Source organism: Sardina pilchardus, chromosome 5, assembly GCF_963854185.1.
Source record: "Sardina pilchardus chromosome 5, fSarPil1.1, whole genome shotgun sequence".
Classification (NCBI taxonomy): domain Eukaryota; kingdom Metazoa; phylum Chordata; class Actinopteri; order Clupeiformes; family Clupeidae; genus Sardina; species Sardina pilchardus.
Window position 1 is genome coordinate 5698553 of NC_084998.1, and position 15433 is coordinate 5713985.

General features: G+C 41.5%; 5 protein-coding genes across 6 annotated transcripts; 1 reads left to right on the top strand and 4 right to left on the bottom strand.

Annotated features, from left to right (window-relative positions):
* Positions 1 to 2032: 2032 nt before the first annotated feature.
* zgc:193711 (uncharacterized protein LOC569781 homolog) lies at positions 2033 to 3791 on the bottom strand. Its single transcript, XM_062536108.1, has 4 exons — positions 3639 to 3791; positions 2960 to 3009; positions 2531 to 2553; positions 2033 to 2423 (listed from the first exon to the last, which is right to left on the bottom strand). The coding sequence occupies exons 1-4, from the start codon at positions 3668 to 3670 to the stop codon at positions 2073 to 2075; spliced, it is 456 nt and encodes a 151-aa protein (XP_062392092.1). The 5' UTR covers positions 3671 to 3791; the 3' UTR covers positions 2033 to 2072.
* A 414-nt stretch (positions 3792 to 4205) lies between these two features.
* hspb2 (heat shock protein, alpha-crystallin-related, b2) lies at positions 4206 to 5993 on the bottom strand. Its single transcript, XM_062536101.1, has 2 exons — positions 5764 to 5993; positions 4206 to 4874 (listed from the first exon to the last, which is right to left on the bottom strand). The coding sequence occupies exons 1-2, from the start codon at positions 5855 to 5857 to the stop codon at positions 4459 to 4461; spliced, it is 510 nt and encodes a 169-aa protein (XP_062392085.1). The 5' UTR covers positions 5858 to 5993; the 3' UTR covers positions 4206 to 4458.
* A 1043-nt stretch (positions 5994 to 7036) lies between these two features.
* Positions 7037 to 10165, top strand: cryabb (crystallin, alpha B, b). The gene is made up of 3 exons (XM_062536102.1): positions 7037 to 7290; positions 8261 to 8383; positions 8501 to 10165. The coding sequence occupies exons 1-3, from the start codon at positions 7102 to 7104 to the stop codon at positions 8693 to 8695; spliced, it is 507 nt and encodes a 168-aa protein (XP_062392086.1). The 5' UTR covers positions 7037 to 7101; the 3' UTR covers positions 8696 to 10165.
* Positions 10166 to 10719: 554 nt separating this feature from the next.
* cfap68 (cilia and flagella associated protein 68) lies at positions 10720 to 11855 on the bottom strand. 2 transcript variants are annotated; one of them, XM_062536105.1, is made up of 4 exons: positions 11765 to 11855; positions 11437 to 11677; positions 11224 to 11293; positions 10720 to 11061 (listed from the first exon to the last, which is right to left on the bottom strand). In XM_062536105.1, exons 2-4 carry the CDS (start codon positions 11665 to 11667, stop codon positions 10883 to 10885), a joined length of 480 nt encoding a protein of 159 aa, XP_062392089.1. In that variant the 5' UTR covers positions 11668 to 11677; positions 11765 to 11855; the 3' UTR covers positions 10720 to 10882. The 2 variants fall into 2 exon arrangements, with proteins under 2 accessions (XP_062392089.1, XP_062392088.1); XM_062536104.1 differs by having other exon boundaries at positions 11757 to 11771.
* A 321-nt stretch (positions 11856 to 12176) lies between these two features.
* mia (MIA SH3 domain containing) lies at positions 12177 to 13937 on the bottom strand. The gene is made up of 5 exons (XM_062536109.1): positions 13835 to 13937; positions 13352 to 13566; positions 12937 to 13070; positions 12567 to 12677; positions 12177 to 12470 (listed from the first exon to the last, which is right to left on the bottom strand). Exons 2-5 carry the CDS (start codon positions 13482 to 13484, stop codon positions 12447 to 12449), a joined length of 402 nt encoding a protein of 133 aa, XP_062392093.1. The 5' UTR covers positions 13485 to 13566; positions 13835 to 13937; the 3' UTR covers positions 12177 to 12446.
* Positions 13938 to 15433: the final 1496 nt, after the last annotated feature.

A 15433-nucleotide genomic window follows, 5' to 3' on the forward strand; every position in this document is an offset into this window, starting at 1 on the left:
CCATAATAATACAGTAATACCATAATCTATCCCATTGATGATTCATGGTTAGTTCCTTAAAACATCTGACTTGCTCTGACTGTTCCAATCTGCAAACCTGCAGTAATGCATACAACTCATACATCCATATTTGGCAGGCAACAACCTAATCAGTCTAATGCAAAACCCGGTAAATAGGTTTAAGTAGTGGTTAAATATTACATTACTATTACATATGGTTATTTTTAAGCTGAATGATTTTCTCCCAAAGAGGGGAAAAGTAGGCTACTATATAAAACTCCTTAAGCCTACAATGTGTTCTTAACATGCAGTATAGGCCTATCCACAGGTGGAGCTAAGAGAGGAATGATTACTGCCACTTTCTGAGATTATGAAGGAGAATGGAGCAGTAGCACGAAGAAATTAATTTGTCATCAGTCAACTCAAAGCACATGCAACACTAAGAAAACAATAACCACATCCTTCCCCTCTAGCTTCAGCATCCTGTCTACAGTTTAACACACCTCGACCATATAACTACATGTTTAGCCTCACAGGGACATTAATAGACACGTTCACAACTTCTTCACCACTCTCATCACCACAGTGACAGACATATGTAACCATTTAAATAAATCTTTCTCTCTTTTTTTACAGCAGCCATTTTTACATGAAAAAGCCGGTGTGGCATTAAAAGTCAATTTAGAAGCTTCATTAATACAAGTAGCAAACTACAGTCTGCTATACCCACTACTTCATGTCATTATGGCTGCTGGGGAAAAGTCTTTCAGGCTTAATATGCACTGTGTTTATGTTTGTATGAACGATTTCTATGGTTGTATCATGATGGCTTAGAACTACATAAATGTACTCACAAAAACGAGATAATCGAGATTTAATAGTCTTAGAGCAGATACATTTAAGACAGATGCAGCCCATTCATACAAACTGAGATTTTACGCTGTGCATCTAGAGAGTTTATCATACTGTACATGAACGTTATCATGGTACTTACTGATCCCTTCAATGACGCCTTTGGTACAGTCGAGGCCATATCTGAACACAGCCTCTTCGGTGGCCTTCAGGAGGACAATGTCATCATATTCTGTTGGTGATCATTTACAAATTTGCAGGTTCATGAGATCAAGAACCACGAAACACAATTCCCTCTCCTCCCCTAAGGTCTGGTGACGCCGCTGGCTTTCATGAATGAATGTCAAAAACGATGACAGCTTTACAACAAGCTATGGGCAAACGTCACACAGACGTGACAGGTTAACGTTAGGGTGGGACTTTCATTCAGTATTCGATTGATAAGGAATGTAGCTGAGACTTAAAAGTGAAATATATATCTCAAATGTTGTTTCATGTTATAGACGTTGCCCATTAGAATAAGCAAGCTATGCTAGCTAAGCAGCTAACACCGCGACTAACGACTTCAGGGACAAAAGGAAAGTTATTTTAGGAGGTTGTTTGCAACCCTGCATAAGAACAGCTAACATTAGCGAGTCATCACTGCATTCTGCCAACAGATCAGTTGTAAGTCAAGAAACAATTCAATAAAAATATGCTTACCTAACCCAAAACATTGTCCCACGGGCAAAAACAGAAATCTTAAGGGGGCTTCAGAAGAACACAAAAGCTTTCCCTTTCAATCAGGCCCACACAGTTGCAGCACGTGGTATTGTTACTTTGTTACCATAGTAACTGCATAGAATGTGTACTGCTGTGATTGAGAAGATTCTAGAAGTCTAGTCTAGGTTCCAAGCAAAGGTTCCCAACAAAGATTTTAGTTCTCTCGAATCTGCAGCTGCTCATCTCATTGGGGTAGGCTAAATAAATGTCCAGATATGTCTGCCCATGTAAATCTTCTATAGCTAACCTATTATAGCCTACTTGCATGTACAAAATAAAGACAAACATAGGCCTATTTGATCAAAATAATCATCACTTTTATCAACAACAAAAAAATAAACAGGCTTTATCATTACCAAATTCCAGTCCGCTTCATCTCGTCCAAACATTTTTTAAAGGCCTTTTATTTAAAAAAAAAAAAAAAAAAAAGAAAGAAAGAAAGAAAGAAAGAAAGACAATCAAACTAACACAGCCTTCCAATCATCAGCACCAGGACCCCTCTTTGAGTGTGATTTCGATTTTGGTCTCTGCAGAGCTCCAGGAGGGATGAGAATCTCTGCAGCGTCCCTGGAACTGGCACCGGCAGACACCGGGGCCTTTGTGTGTGCTGTGGTGTTGAAGCCTAAAGAGGCGTACTCAGTGGTGATGACAGGAGGTGGCCTCTGTCTCTCTCTGCTGGCCATTTGTCCTGACTGCACCACCTGGATTTCTGCATAGTGCAGCTCCTCCTCTGGCTGTCGTTTCTTCTTGTTCACCTTCGCATAAATAGGCTCGTCTGGCACAGTGTCATACAGATGGGCATCTACTGTCTGCAGAGGGTTGAGATAATAACTTTACTTTGACGCCGACATGCAACAGGCCACTAGGCTATATATGACCAGCACTTTTGAGCTTTTGACAATTATGTATAACATACCTGCTGAGGAGTTGGCTGTTCATCTGACCAAATAAAAACAGAAAGATCAATCAGTGGTTAATCAGAAAGTCATTCAATGATGATTCAATGAGCACCAATGAGCACCAGAAAAAGTCAATAAAGAAATCAAGTTTGACAGTGGAAGGGCAAGTGCAGCTATACTGATAGGCTCTAAATTAATAGCATGGCACATACATTCATCGCAACCCTTGGTTAAGAATTAACCCATTGGTTTGATAAGAACATAGGCCTAATAATATCCCAGAAAATATTTTAACTATTTTATCAAATTCTTCCTTATAGTTGTAAATAATTAGGCTACAGTGAAATACAAGACGAGTTTTAAAGGAACAGGTTTGAAACAGCTGGGTCAGTGTTTGCTGGTGGCATAGTCTATCATGCTCCAAAAAGAGGATGTGATTCACATACCTTTCCTCTTTTTGCGCCGTAGCTTAAGCTTCTTTGTATCAACACCCCACCTGGTTAAAAGAAACAAAATACTTTACAACCAGTAGCCTAATAAATGAAAGAAACAAACACCCATGTCTAATCTACTTACTTAAAAAAAAAAAAAAAGACACTAGCCTACATTCCTTGTATTAGTTTCAGGGGTGACTTAGGGCCTGTGTTGACATGAACTCAATAAGGGTAACGATCCACACCCCAACCAAACCAATTTATGGAGGTGAAACCCACCTTTTTCAATTATAGAGGTGAAACCCACCTCCATAAATCGGGTAGGTCTACTTGTCACTATGCCCACAGATACCCCATAAAGCAATGCAGCAAAAACAGGTAGCCAAAACGTTCATGTTTTTGGACTAAATGAGAGCGGTATAGTGAGCGTCCACTGCGTCCATGGATTTATTTACACCTAGATCTGTGATTATAGGTAGGCTAACAATTTGAGACCACCATTAAAAATAACTGTAACTAGGAGGTCCGTCTCTTGAGCAGAAAGAAGTTATGAAAAGGCTTTGCGTTATAGATTTCCTCAAAAGTCTAAGAAACGCAAACCTTCACAATAAACAACAAGTCGGCCATTTGCGAGTAAGTTTGAATGTTGACAAAAACATTAATTGTTAAAATCCTAGGTGTTGATACTTACTTATCGAAGGTTCTTGTTACTTTATTTCCCATTGTAGGCCTACTTCATACCATCGCATATCACACATGTTTCTGTTAGTTTGCTATTTCCTTGTTCGAGTTACTGGGGACGCACAGGTGGATAGCGGACTGCTACCTTTGTACCCTCACCAAAAAGGTGGACCACGCCCCCTAAAGGTGACAGTGTAAAAGGCCCTAAACATCTGATCTCTGAAAACTGGAATGTGCCATCTAAAAATAGCCTATCATTGTTGTTAGCCAATATGCCCATACTTGTGACTGTTATATTCTTGTATTTTCAGATGGTTTAGCCTGAAAAGCAAGCTGATACTTGCTCAGTAACCCTTAGGCCTATTTGTTTGTTTATTGTTGAATGTCATGCTTTGGTTAATGCCTACAGTACTTCACCACTGCCATAAACTGAAGATAACTGATGCTCTAAACATCCTTTGCATTGTAAGGAACTGTGCTCTGCTCATTTAGTTTCTGAGTGGGTTGGTGAAAGAAACTATTCAAAGTGGCTAGGCCCATATAGACCTACAGTACTATAATATTTCATAGAATACAATTCAAAATAAAACATGGAGAGATTTTAATCAAACATCTCATACATAAGCAGAGATAATCCAGTGTAAAAAAAAGAAAGGATATGTCTGTTTGACATGGCATTTGACATTGACATTGACATGTCAGCTGAATTTAATTTAACTGAATTGAAAACAGTTATCTTAACCCCCTTTTCTGATGGCCTATTTCACCAATCTTCCTTGCCATTATAATTAAAGTGAGACAAAAATGAACATGAACAAGTCCTATCCACATTAGGAACTCTTGGTTCCTTTCTTGTCCTTTTTTATCTGGATCTGGTTGACCACAGGTTCGATGCCATCTGTTTTTCGTGGTGCCTCAATGCACAGAATGCCATCGTGCGAAAGTGACACTTGCACAAGCAGTGGGTCTACTCCCATGGGAAGTATATAAGTGCGCGTGAACTCCCTGCTGACGAATCCGTGCTGGTCGACCCGCTGCGAGTGACGCCCGCTGACCTCCAGCAGGTTGTCCACCGTGCGCACGTTCAGCTCGTCCGGCGTGAATTGGCAGACGTCCAGCAGCACACGATACCAGTCGTCCTCACAGTCCACATGCGAGAAGCCCCGCTCGAGCTGTTTATTGATGCGCGGGCGGATGTAGTAACCATGATACAGCACTGGTGTAAGAAGATCCTGAGGAGTCAGGGCTGTAGTGGACAGAGATATGTGATGAGAAACATTACACAAAAACACACAGGTCTGGAATCAGACCAGGCATGTGTGGTGAATGACTTGCTTGAAGTTTTAGGCTACTCTTCTGTGATAGGCCTACTTTCTGGATTTACATTAACCTGTGTTCAACTATTAACAGGCAGGAGAAGCTGCATCACTGAACTAATGTTTACACACACACTGTCCGCTTACTCACCCCAACAAATCTCTAAATAGAAACCTGTCTCTGCCAGCAGTCATAGGAGAGGAATATGGAAGTCATACTGCAAGAGTGTCAGACTTCCTTTATAATGTTGCTATTTTAATTTTACTCTGTATCTAGGAGAAGTAGGCTATCTGGATTTATTTTGATACTGATGGTTTGCACTGGTGATTTTGTATAACATTATACCCAACAGTGTTGAGTGTTTGATAGGCCTGGTTAATATCCCTCTTGGCAACAGTTTATTTTTAAGTGGTTGCACTGCCAGCTCTGTCATGTGTGGCATTCTAAATATAAGCCATGCCAGTGGACTAACATTTCACTAAAATGAAATGAAGTCAGGGGAATTGCAAAGCAAGTTGAAACCACAATTATTGTATCATGACACTGGCTACCATTGCATTTAGCAACTGTATCAATAGGATTTCACAGTAAGGCAGCTTTTATGAGGTATAGACAACACATAAAAAATGACCTTCAGAGACCAGGAGCAGGACCATGCAAGACAAAATAATTTAGCATTATTACATGACTTCTCTGGCACTGTAACCCATAATTTATATTGCTGAAATCGTCTATTTATCTATTGAATCCAAATGACCATGGATCACAGCAAAGACAAAACAGGATATTTTGATAAGTCACTATCCAGAGCTTCTTACCCTCAGCAAAGTTCTGATCATACATCCGGCTGGGGTTGCTCATCTCATACTCCATGCTCATCGGGTAAGCGTGAGGGACAGTGCGCTCGGCCATGGCTGTATCCTGAACTTAGCAGCTTGTGAGTAAGAGTTTCCAGTTGATTCCCAGCTTCCCAGGAGAAGGTGGTAGACGAAGGGGAACGACAGGAGAGTGGCAGGCAATGAAGGATGGGGAGAGAGAGTCTGCACAGTTATGCCCGAGCGAGGAGGGTGATAAACCTGGCTAGAAATAGCTTGTGGCAGACCCCCTCTGTAGTCTCAGGAGAGGGGGTTAATTGTGGGGAAATACAATGCACTAGGGCCATTGTAGAAATAAAGTTGAGGGGTTTTTTTTTCGTGACCTGACATGTATTATCACCTGAATCTAAGATAATGCCACTATATTTAGGACATCATAGGACATCATATATCAAATATAATGTGTTAAGTGAGTCTTATGAGTTTCATGGGCGGTTATAGGAAAAAAGGACCTTATACTCATTATACTAATTTTTTTGTCATTACAATGAACATGCCACAAAAAAAGATATCCTGAAAACCAGCACACTCTGACTGTTTTGGAAGACGTAGAAAGACATAGAGGTAGAATTCCCTCTGAGACTGAATGACTCTGCATTCTGCAAGAAGATCCATATATAATCCAGAGCTGGCCCACTAAAGGCATAGTTGGCCAATCTCCCTCAGGCTCTTGTGTCGGGAGACCAAATCCTGAGAAGAGCCAATGCCCAAATTTGCACTGGCACATTAGAGTCTAGGCATTCTAATCCATCTTGGCACCGTGTCCTTGGAGTGAGTCAGGGGGGGATATGGGAAAACGCCAAGATCAGAGGTTACTGGCAAATTGTGCCCTGCCGACCCAGACAGAATGTTTTCCAGGGGTGTGAACACGAGGCACATCAGGACCATTGAAAGCTGAAGTGATAATCCAGGTAGTATCTGTGTGAATGAAATCAGACTACCGGTTTAAAGAAATGCTCTTTGGAGAAGGGTGAAGGGAGCGAGAAAGACCAAGCAGGGGGGGACAGTAGGAGGGATCGAGTGGGAGAGAGAGAGAGAGAGAGAGAGAGAGAGAGAGAGAGAGAGAGAGAGAGAGAGAGAGAGAGAGAGAGAGAGAGAGAGAGAGAAAGAGAGATAGAGAGCGAGAGAGGGGGCAAAACAGTTTACATCATTGTTCCAGAACCGTCGTCAGCGGGCTGGCAGGGCCTGGCAGTGGCAGAGTATATAAGCTGGCTGTCGGGACAAAAAACAGATTCCGAGTGGCTTGAGGGCAGTGGCTTCCTTCGCACCTCCTGGAGCACCATGGACGTGACTATCCAGCAGCCCTGGTTCCGCCGCTTCCTCCCCTCGTTCCTCCCCAGCCGTATCTTCGACCAGCACTTTGGGGAGCACATCACCGAGAGCGACGTGCTGCCTCCCATCCCCTCCCTCTACTACCCCCGCGTCGCTGTCCCCCGCTGGCCCAGCTGGCTGGAGAGTGGACACTCTGAGGTGAGCTGCAGGTCCAGGCAGTAGCTCCTTCGGCCTGATACTTGATACCAATACGATGCCTCAGTGCTTCAGACACACTGATATTCTGAGATGACGGTGAACGGTAGACAGACTGATATTTTGAGATGATGGCAAACGGTAGACAGACTGATATTTTGAGATGGCGGTTAATGGTAGGCAGACTGATATTCTGAGATGACGATAAACCTCATATAATGTTAATATACTATTATGAAATATGAGAATATAATGATCAAATACAGATTCCAGCTGTCAATTGTGAGCACATTTCATTTATAGTATGTGATGAGTTATTAAAGTATCATATTATGGTATTCTAAGTAAAAAAAAAAAGAATGTTTGTTCAGCTGCTTTTCCATGGTATATCAGTATGTTATTGCTGTATTCCCTAACAGTCTCACATGGGACTTTCTCATCTCTGTGTACATAGAGATTGGAGTGGCTATTTTTATATCATTTTAAGCCATGGAACACATGGACATTGTTCAGCTGCACACTCAAAACAATGATGACACCGATGAGCTATTTAAAGCATGTCATGATCCCTACATGACAAGCATGATTTGGACATATGCTCATAATATTATGCATGGAGCCCATAGTTTGTGGCACACAACATCTAGGAACTTTTGCATGTGTTGCATGCAAACAGCATACAATCAGTACAAACTACAAAGTGTCTAATGCTTCAGACATTTGTCAATACTTTCAAACAATAAAATCCCTGTGGCCTGTAACTTTCCCTTCACAGTTATATTTGTTCCCTTATCAGGGGCTTTCAGTCACCACTGCTGACTTCCTCTACTTCATACTTGAAAAAGGTGTGGTGTGGTGGCACCCTATACAGCACCACCAGGAGGTGCTAAGTTTGAAAAGTTCATTATGCATTGTCTGTTGGGTTGGGAAAATCTGACATGGGTTATTATGGTGTGATATTTCATGTTTCCAGATGCGGATGGAGAAGGATCGCTTCACAGTTAGCCTTGATGTGAAGCACTTCTCCCCTGATGAGCTGGCAGTGAAGATTAATGGAGATTTCATTGAGATCCATGCCAAACACGAAGAACGTCAGGTGACAAATTCACCAGTCCCCAGCATCACACTGTGACATGACACCTATGTACAGTGTGTACAATATCGGACATTTACAGAATTCCTGAGAGTGAAAAATGTTGTCTCTTGTGTTTAGGACGACCATGGCTTTGTGTCACGAGAGTTCCAGAGAAAATACAAACTCCCAGGTGGCGTGGACCCAACCAGCATCACCTCCTCCCTGTCCACGGACGGTGTCCTCACCGTAATCGGACCGCGCAAGGTTTCTGATGCCCCAGAGCGGAGCATCCCCATCACACGTGACGAGAAGCCTGCTGTGCAGCAGAAGTAGAGCCACCAGCTCTCCTGCTTCGCCAGCCACTGAGCTCTGCCCATCTCGGCGCCCTAACATGCCCATCACCCTTTTCTCATATTTACATGTAGGTATAGAGAGCCTATAGCTGGTTGCCAAAAAAATAGGGAAATGCAGGCCTACTTTATCTGTCCACCAAGTCTGAAATCAAGACCTATTGGACCACAAAACCAAAAGTCCTGTCTCCCAGGAGACTTTTTTTTAAAGACAAATTCTCAAAGCCTCAAGGACTGTAAACATGGCTACCCCAATCTCATGAATTACCTTAATTTTGGTCACATTTTCCTTTTTATTTCATGTGAGGTAAACATTTGAACATCTTCCTAAAAATGCAGTGCCCGTACCTCGACTGAAATTCGTGGTGAGAGTTTACCGGGCATTAGGGAGCATTGGACAGAGGAGGACAGACATGATGTCATGCTGAGGGATGTGTTAGGCATGAAAAGGTGAGCTGAAGGGTGAGATAATGGTGAACTTTTATGGCCCAAGTGACACAACACAGCTTTCACCTGCTGTGGAAGTAGCCTACGGCAACGATGAGAACAGGACCTAATTGTTCAATATGAATCAATATAAAGCTAGTTAAGGTTGACTGCTATTGTTCATTCTGAGTTTAACCAGCAGCATCTCAATATCGAACTACATATATGAATAATTATCTAATTATTGACAAGTGCTTACTCTATCACTTGTCTCACTGCGTCCATTAAATGCACGAGTCCTCCTCTATGTCAGTTATCAGGCTGGGATACCAGAACGGAAAGCTACTACTTACAGTATTACTGATTAAAAAGTTACGCACCTCCAATTACAGTTCCTGAAGATTCTGTAAAGGTGACATGTAAAGGGAAAGTGTCTATCACTGTGTCTAAAATGATATGGACTGAAGATTGCTGGTTTGGATGATCTTTGGATCTTCTTGGAACACCTTTGGGGCAGAGAAAAATGATTGAGTCCATTGAAAGGGTGCTTAAGTAAGTGTAAGGTTGGGATGCTGACTTCAAAGTTAAAAAAAAAAATGTGGTGTGTGTGTGTTTGTCTGTTACTTTCTTTCTTTGTTTGTTTGTGTTTTAAAATCCTTATTTTACGCACACTCAATGTCTTCAAAAAGACATAAATAACATCGCCAAGATTGTCCACATTTTATTCAGTCTCATTCAATTGTCCTAAATTGCAAATTTCAAATGTATTATTACTGACATATATTTATATAACATTCATACATTTACAAAAAAACTAATATTGGTTGATGAAAGAAAAGCCAATACACACTTAACCCTTAAGATCTACTGTACATCTTTTTTGACATTCAGCTGAGGGGTTGTTCTCTTGTCTTTCATTCTGCTTGCTGAAACATTCCTACATTTATAATATTAACTATTAACAGTAATTATGAGTGTGTAACTACTATCCATGCATAATAAAAAAAAGTCTCACTATTTGAAAGCATTGGAGAGGCTCTCATGTGTGATGTGATTTCATTAAACTAGTCAGTCTTTATGCAGCAAAGAAGTCATTGGAATCATTGCAGCACATGGATTGTTTTATTAGAACTAATTTAATTTCCAACAGGACGCTTCCATTCTCTCTCTTTCTCTCTCTCTCTCTCTGTCTGTCTCCCTCTCTCTCTGTGTGTGTGTGTGTGTGTGTGTGTGTGTGTGTTGTATTGTATTGACAGGGGAGATTATGCCTCATTCCCTAAAGCTTCTTATCTAGACTCTAAAGAGATGAACAATGAAAACACTGATTAGATAAGCAGTAATGGCATTCCAGTGGAGTTTAGCTATATGGACCTAATGAGTCAACTGGGGGAGAAAAAACAATAACACCCCAAAGACACCTAAAAAAAACAAAACAAGTGAATACTGCTCTCTCAGTTAGCAGTACAAAGAACAATCTGTGACTTTACATATAGAGGAGCACGACTTGGAGGGCAATATTCTGCTTTTGATGCCATAGTAGGCTCAAAACAAGTCGCTAAACCCCACAGGAGAGGTATCAGAGGTGTGGGGAGTTGGTTTAAAAGTCTTATATAGACTCGCTTTCATTCTGACCATCCAAAATGTTGCACTTCAGCAGGTTCCATATTCAAGGAAAGACAAAGGAAATAAAACAACCCAAATAAAAACGATTGCGTTTGCTGTATTTAAGGCCAGGGGGGCTATCCTACTGGTGCTGGGAGGCGGTGGAGTCCTGTGGGAATTGTGAGGTTTCACCACTCTTTCTGTTCTCTCGTCCATGGACTGTGAAGTCCTGTCTGTAGCTGGAGTTTGCTACACACTTAGTGTGCGGAGGATCCAACTCAGGCTGATGTCCAGGAAAGCTTCTAGGCTCCTTCACACGAGCTTCAGAATGAGATAAATAACACACTTGATGAGTTGAGAGTTGTTGGTGGCGCTATAACTTTCCGAATGTTTGGATGATCAAAATATAGGATATAGGCATATGGAAATGGCTATTTTATTTTATTTATTAAATGAAAGAGGAAAGAGGAGCAACAGACTTACGGATCTCAGTGGGTCTTTTCTCCTCTTTATTGTAGGTTGAGCTATAACTTGTTTCAAAGTAGTCCGAAAACTGAGAGGTAAAGAAAATGATCAGACACCGCAATTATGCATAAATGACAGGTCACCTGGTAAATGCAAAAATCTTGACAAAATCTATCAAATATTTGGTGTCTGTTCCAGATCATGAAAATGAGGACAAACATCAGAGCTCACCTGAGAGGGCAGAGGCCGGCGTGCTTTTGTAGAGTAACGCATGTCAAACCGTTTCTCAGACCAATTGCCAATCAAGGTGGCAGTGGTATAGGCGTTTTCATTGGTGGAGCAACGCCATCCAAATTGACGTAGCTTGGCATCTTTAAATGAGTCATGCCAAACCTCACTCTGGCCAGAGGCGCGGAGCATATAGTGGAAAGGTGGTGCTTTCTTTGTCCATGTACTATCCATGTGTAAGAAACTAAAAAAAGTCCATCCCATATTATTACAGACACACTAAATTCGCCTGAATAAGGATTGAAAGCTCTGATCACACTGACCTACTTACCTGCTGATTCACCTAAAACAATAATGGTGTCCTCACGAGGTTGTCCACTTGATTGTCCACCTTTTTTTTTTTACTGTGCAAAGTGCTGTCCATAGAACTCTGAAAGAGCTTCTCTGTGTTCTATCCATTAGCTGAATGGTTCTACTTTTGATGACATCTGAATGCCATCCTACTTTGTTGACACTTCACCATGGTTACGTTTTTTTTTTTACCCTCAAAGAGATCCCTCTCCGGGTCTACCTGCAGGCTAAATTAGGATTGAAAGGTATACTGAATTAAAAATGCATACCCTGAAATTCTACTGACGCTACAGTGTGCAAGAGAAATGATGACCGTTAGAATAAAACCATGTGGAATACAAACGCGATGCGCGCCATTGCGCATTACGCAATGAAAAACGACACAATTCGAAGCAGCTTTGTTTATCTTTATTGAACATCAGACATCTGCCCAAAGCATAGGCTAAACGGTGTCTACAGCATCGATAAATAAGAACTGGATATGTTTGTGTGTTTGCTTAGTTACACCACATAGCAGCCTAGGCAGCTCACGAAGGAGTTCATTAGGTGTCCAAAACACGAGGTCATTTTTTGACTCGTGGCAGTAGCAGTGCTTAGAAAAGAGAGTCGCGGGTCATCCATGTGCTAATCGTTTTTGGGCTTTAACCAGAAACGTGGCCTATTCAGTAACAGTAGAAGTCCCATTTCTGAAAACAATAACAAAAAAAACAATTGCTTTAGTCATCGATTAACAACACCTAGGCCCACGGATTCAAAAACTCAAAAACTTCAAGTCTACTCACGTCCGTTTTAACCTCGACCTCTGCTGGCATCAAGGCATGGGTTTCTTCAACAACACTGCTTGGGAAATGTCCAAGACGCGCCTCTTGCTCTCCATAGTAGGTACCTTGAACCTGAGTAATTGAATGACATACCAGTTTCAGCAAATGGTTTTGGTGGGGGGGGGGGGGGACAAGCAAACAAGTCAACTCTCTCTAATAGCCTACTCAACTATTGCTGTCTTGAAAAGCACAGGCACTGCAAGCAACATCATGTCAGTATAACATTTAAACATAAACATATATCACGACCCACTGCAGTAGCCTATCACATGTGGCATTCATCATCACATAAAAACAGCTCATCCATCATCCAGTTTGTTTGGTCACTTACACTGCCTGCCCAGAAGAGGTTACCCTGGTCCTTCAGCATGGCATACACATAAACTAACTGGCCCTGGCGGAGAGGGATGAAGCGGCAGTCTTGCGGATAATAATCTTGCAGGGCCCGAGCAATGAGGACGGGATCTAGAAACAGACACTGTTTATGTATTCATTCAGATTTACATCATTCATTTTCTCAAAAGTGAGAAAATAGCTGACTAACAATATTTGACAAACTATATTTGGTAGCTCTTTTTTCATGCACGGCACTCAGACAGTTGCAGCCTTTAAGGCACTACTTGATTATTTGAATTCCATAATGTGCATTGACTTGTATGGCTGGTATAGGCAGCACTGTAAAGTAGGCTACGCAGCTTACTGGATTTCTTTGTAACAACCAATTGTTTTAAAAGGGTCAAACTCACGACTGCACTCAGCATCTGCGCACAGCTTCTTGTTGGAGAGCTTGGGCATCTCTCTCCCTGCCTGGGCAATCAGAGGCAGCAGGCCACATAGCACCAGCACCGATGACCAGCTCACGCCGTGCAGCTTCTCCATGTTGCTCTTCTCTGGTGGTCAGTGTGACTGCAGAGAGCTGGAGTCAGAGGAGGGACTTCAGCTGGGGACTTCACTCCACCTCCTCCTGCTAGACACACAGAGGGCAGATAGAGCACTCCCCTCATTTCAAATGTGCAACTTGTTTGCTGTTTTTTTTTCTCTGTTTGTTTGTTCGCTTTCACCATTTTTAATGGATGCTGGAAACAATGTTACAGTACAGTATTTTTTTTTTACCCTTGTGTCAAATGAGATTAAGTAAGCCACATTTTTTTTTTCAATTTGTAAATTTACAGAAAAATGCAATGTAGATATAACATATTTTAATGGTTCATATTGCTATTCCTTGTTACCTGTCTGTTGACAAAGTAGGCTCCACAAGCTCAAAGAGTCCCTTTCAAGCAAAGGAAAATTTGTTTTGCAGCAATCGGCTGGCATGGCGGGCAGCCTCACAGGCTTCTGTTTGTGCCGATTGGTCTGACCCTGGAACCCCCCACCACCCCCTCCTGGTCTGCACACTCAGTTCACTGTCTGTATGCTTTGGGAGAGAGTCATTCCACAAGCCTCACTGCACCCACAGACAGAGCCGAGAAAAACAAGGTGCTCTTTGTAACATGCCATTCTGTCTGTCTCAAAACATTTTTTTTTAAATGACTGTTTCAAATCAATCTCTGTCCTTTCGCTATCTGTCTAGCCTTAAATCATTTGTACAGTTCCATTGTTATCGTTTTCATGTGAGATAGTCAGTCAGTCCACCCTCACGTTGACAGGAAGGGCCGTGCCTGTAACTGTTGGCCATAAAAGATCATGATGAGTAACACTGCCAATGATTTCCATTTCTATTGTTCGGAGTACTACATGTCCTATACAAGTACACAAATTGCCCAAAATGTGTACAATATGTGTTTTAATCATCCCTTAAAGGCACCAGAGAAAAAAGCACTGACCAATGACCAATATTATTGTGAGCTTTTAGTTGCCCATTTCAGAGAGGATTGGAGATGTAGTCGACTTAATAGCAATAAAATAATGTCCCAACAAGAAAGTATTTCTGGAAAATAAAGGAAAAGAGTGTTATTTGTGCTGTTTGAGATGTTATAAACTATACAAAAAAAACCCATATTAAGTTAACTGTTTATATTTTGTTGAATGCATTTATGTCAGCCTTTGGTTGCTAAACATTAGTTTCTTTATTTCTGTGGCTACCATTTATCTGGCAAAAATAAAATCATAGCTCTGATGTGAAGTGATGCTCCACATCTTTGTCGTCATGAGTCTTCAGTTCAGACATTCATGTGTTTCACTCTGAGGCCTGACTAGCTTGGTGCTATTCATGTGTTTCTCTCTGAGGCCTGACTAGCTTGGTGCTATTCATGTGTTTCTCTCTTAGGCCTAACTAGCTTGGTGCTATTCATGTGTTTCTCTCTGAGGCCTGACTAGCTTGGTGCTATTCATGTGTTTCTCTCTGAGGCCTGACTTTGGTGCTATTGGGAACCTTCTCCTGCCACCATGTGCCTCTAATGGAAAATGCACCAGGAAACACCAGTTCATCATAACACAACTTTCTTTTGATGGCTAATCTGTATTAAATAATAATTGCAATAATTCATAATTTATCATTCATATATTATTTATCATTTAATGGACATCCTATGTAAAAGAAAATATCTATGGATAATTTTAGGTTTTTGTTGAGAAGGGAACTATTTTGGTGTTGGTAATAATAACAAACTGAATGTTTGCATGCATTTAACCCAGCCATTTTCATTTATGTAAATGTAAAAAAAACGCAGAGGCATGTCCATTGTCCACCCATCCTTTATCATTCTTCTTGAAGGTGTTGCCGCCATCATGGTCTACCGGTTTCTGTCTCCCTGTCTCTCGGCCCCTCCCACTTGTTCCCAAGTGATGTCATCAAACATGGGTGTGGTCAGAATACAGGGAAACAGCTG

Coding starts and splice junctions, on each gene's coding strand:
- zgc:193711 (XM_062536108.1), bottom strand. CDS start 3,670: ATGGGAAATAAAGTAACAAGAACCTTCGATAA. Junction 3,010..3,638: donor GTAACAAGAACCTTCGATAA/GTAAGTATCAAC, acceptor TCTTTTAACCAG/GTGGGGTGTTGATACAAAGA. Junction 2,554..2,959: donor ACGGCGCAAAAAGAGGAAAG/GTATGTGAATCA, acceptor TTATTTGGTCAG/ATGAACAGCCAACTCCTCAG.
- hspb2 (XM_062536101.1), bottom strand. CDS start 5,857: ATGGCCGAGCGCACTGTCCCTCACGCTTACCCGATGAGCATGGAGTAT. Junction 4,875..5,763: donor TGATCAGAACTTTGCTGAGG/GTAAGAAGCTCT, acceptor TGTCCACTACAG/CCCTGACTCCTCAGGATCTT.
- cryabb (XM_062536102.1), top strand. CDS start 7,102: ATGGACGTGACTATCCAGCAGCCCTGGTTCCGCCGCTTCCTCCCCTCG. Junction 7,291..8,260: donor TGGAGAGTGGACACTCTGAG/GTGAGCTGCAGG, acceptor TCATGTTTCCAG/ATGCGGATGGAGAAGGATCG. Junction 8,384..8,500: donor CCAAACACGAAGAACGTCAG/GTGACAAATTCA, acceptor TCTTGTGTTTAG/GACGACCATGGCTTTGTGTC.
- cfap68 (XM_062536105.1), bottom strand. CDS start 11,667: ATGGATAGTACATGGACAAAGAAAGCACCACCTTTCCACTATATGCTC. Junction 11,294..11,436: donor GCCGGCCTCTGCCCTCTCAG/GTGAGCTCTGAT, acceptor TTTACCTCTCAG/TTTTCGGACTACTTTGAAAC. Junction 11,062..11,223: donor GAAAAGACCCACTGAGATCC/GTAAGTCTGTTG, acceptor CTCATTCTGAAG/CTCGTGTGAAGGAGCCTAGA.
- mia (XM_062536109.1), bottom strand. CDS start 13,484: ATGGAGAAGCTGCACGGCGTGAGCTGGTCATCGGTGCTGGTGCTATGT. Junction 12,678..12,936: donor ACCTCTTCTGGGCAGGCAGT/GTAAGTGACCAA, acceptor TCAATTACTCAG/GTTCAAGGTACCTACTATGG. Junction 12,471..12,566: donor AGGTCGAGGTTAAAACGGAC/GTGAGTAGACTT, acceptor TATTGTTTTCAG/AAATGGGACTTCTACTGTTA.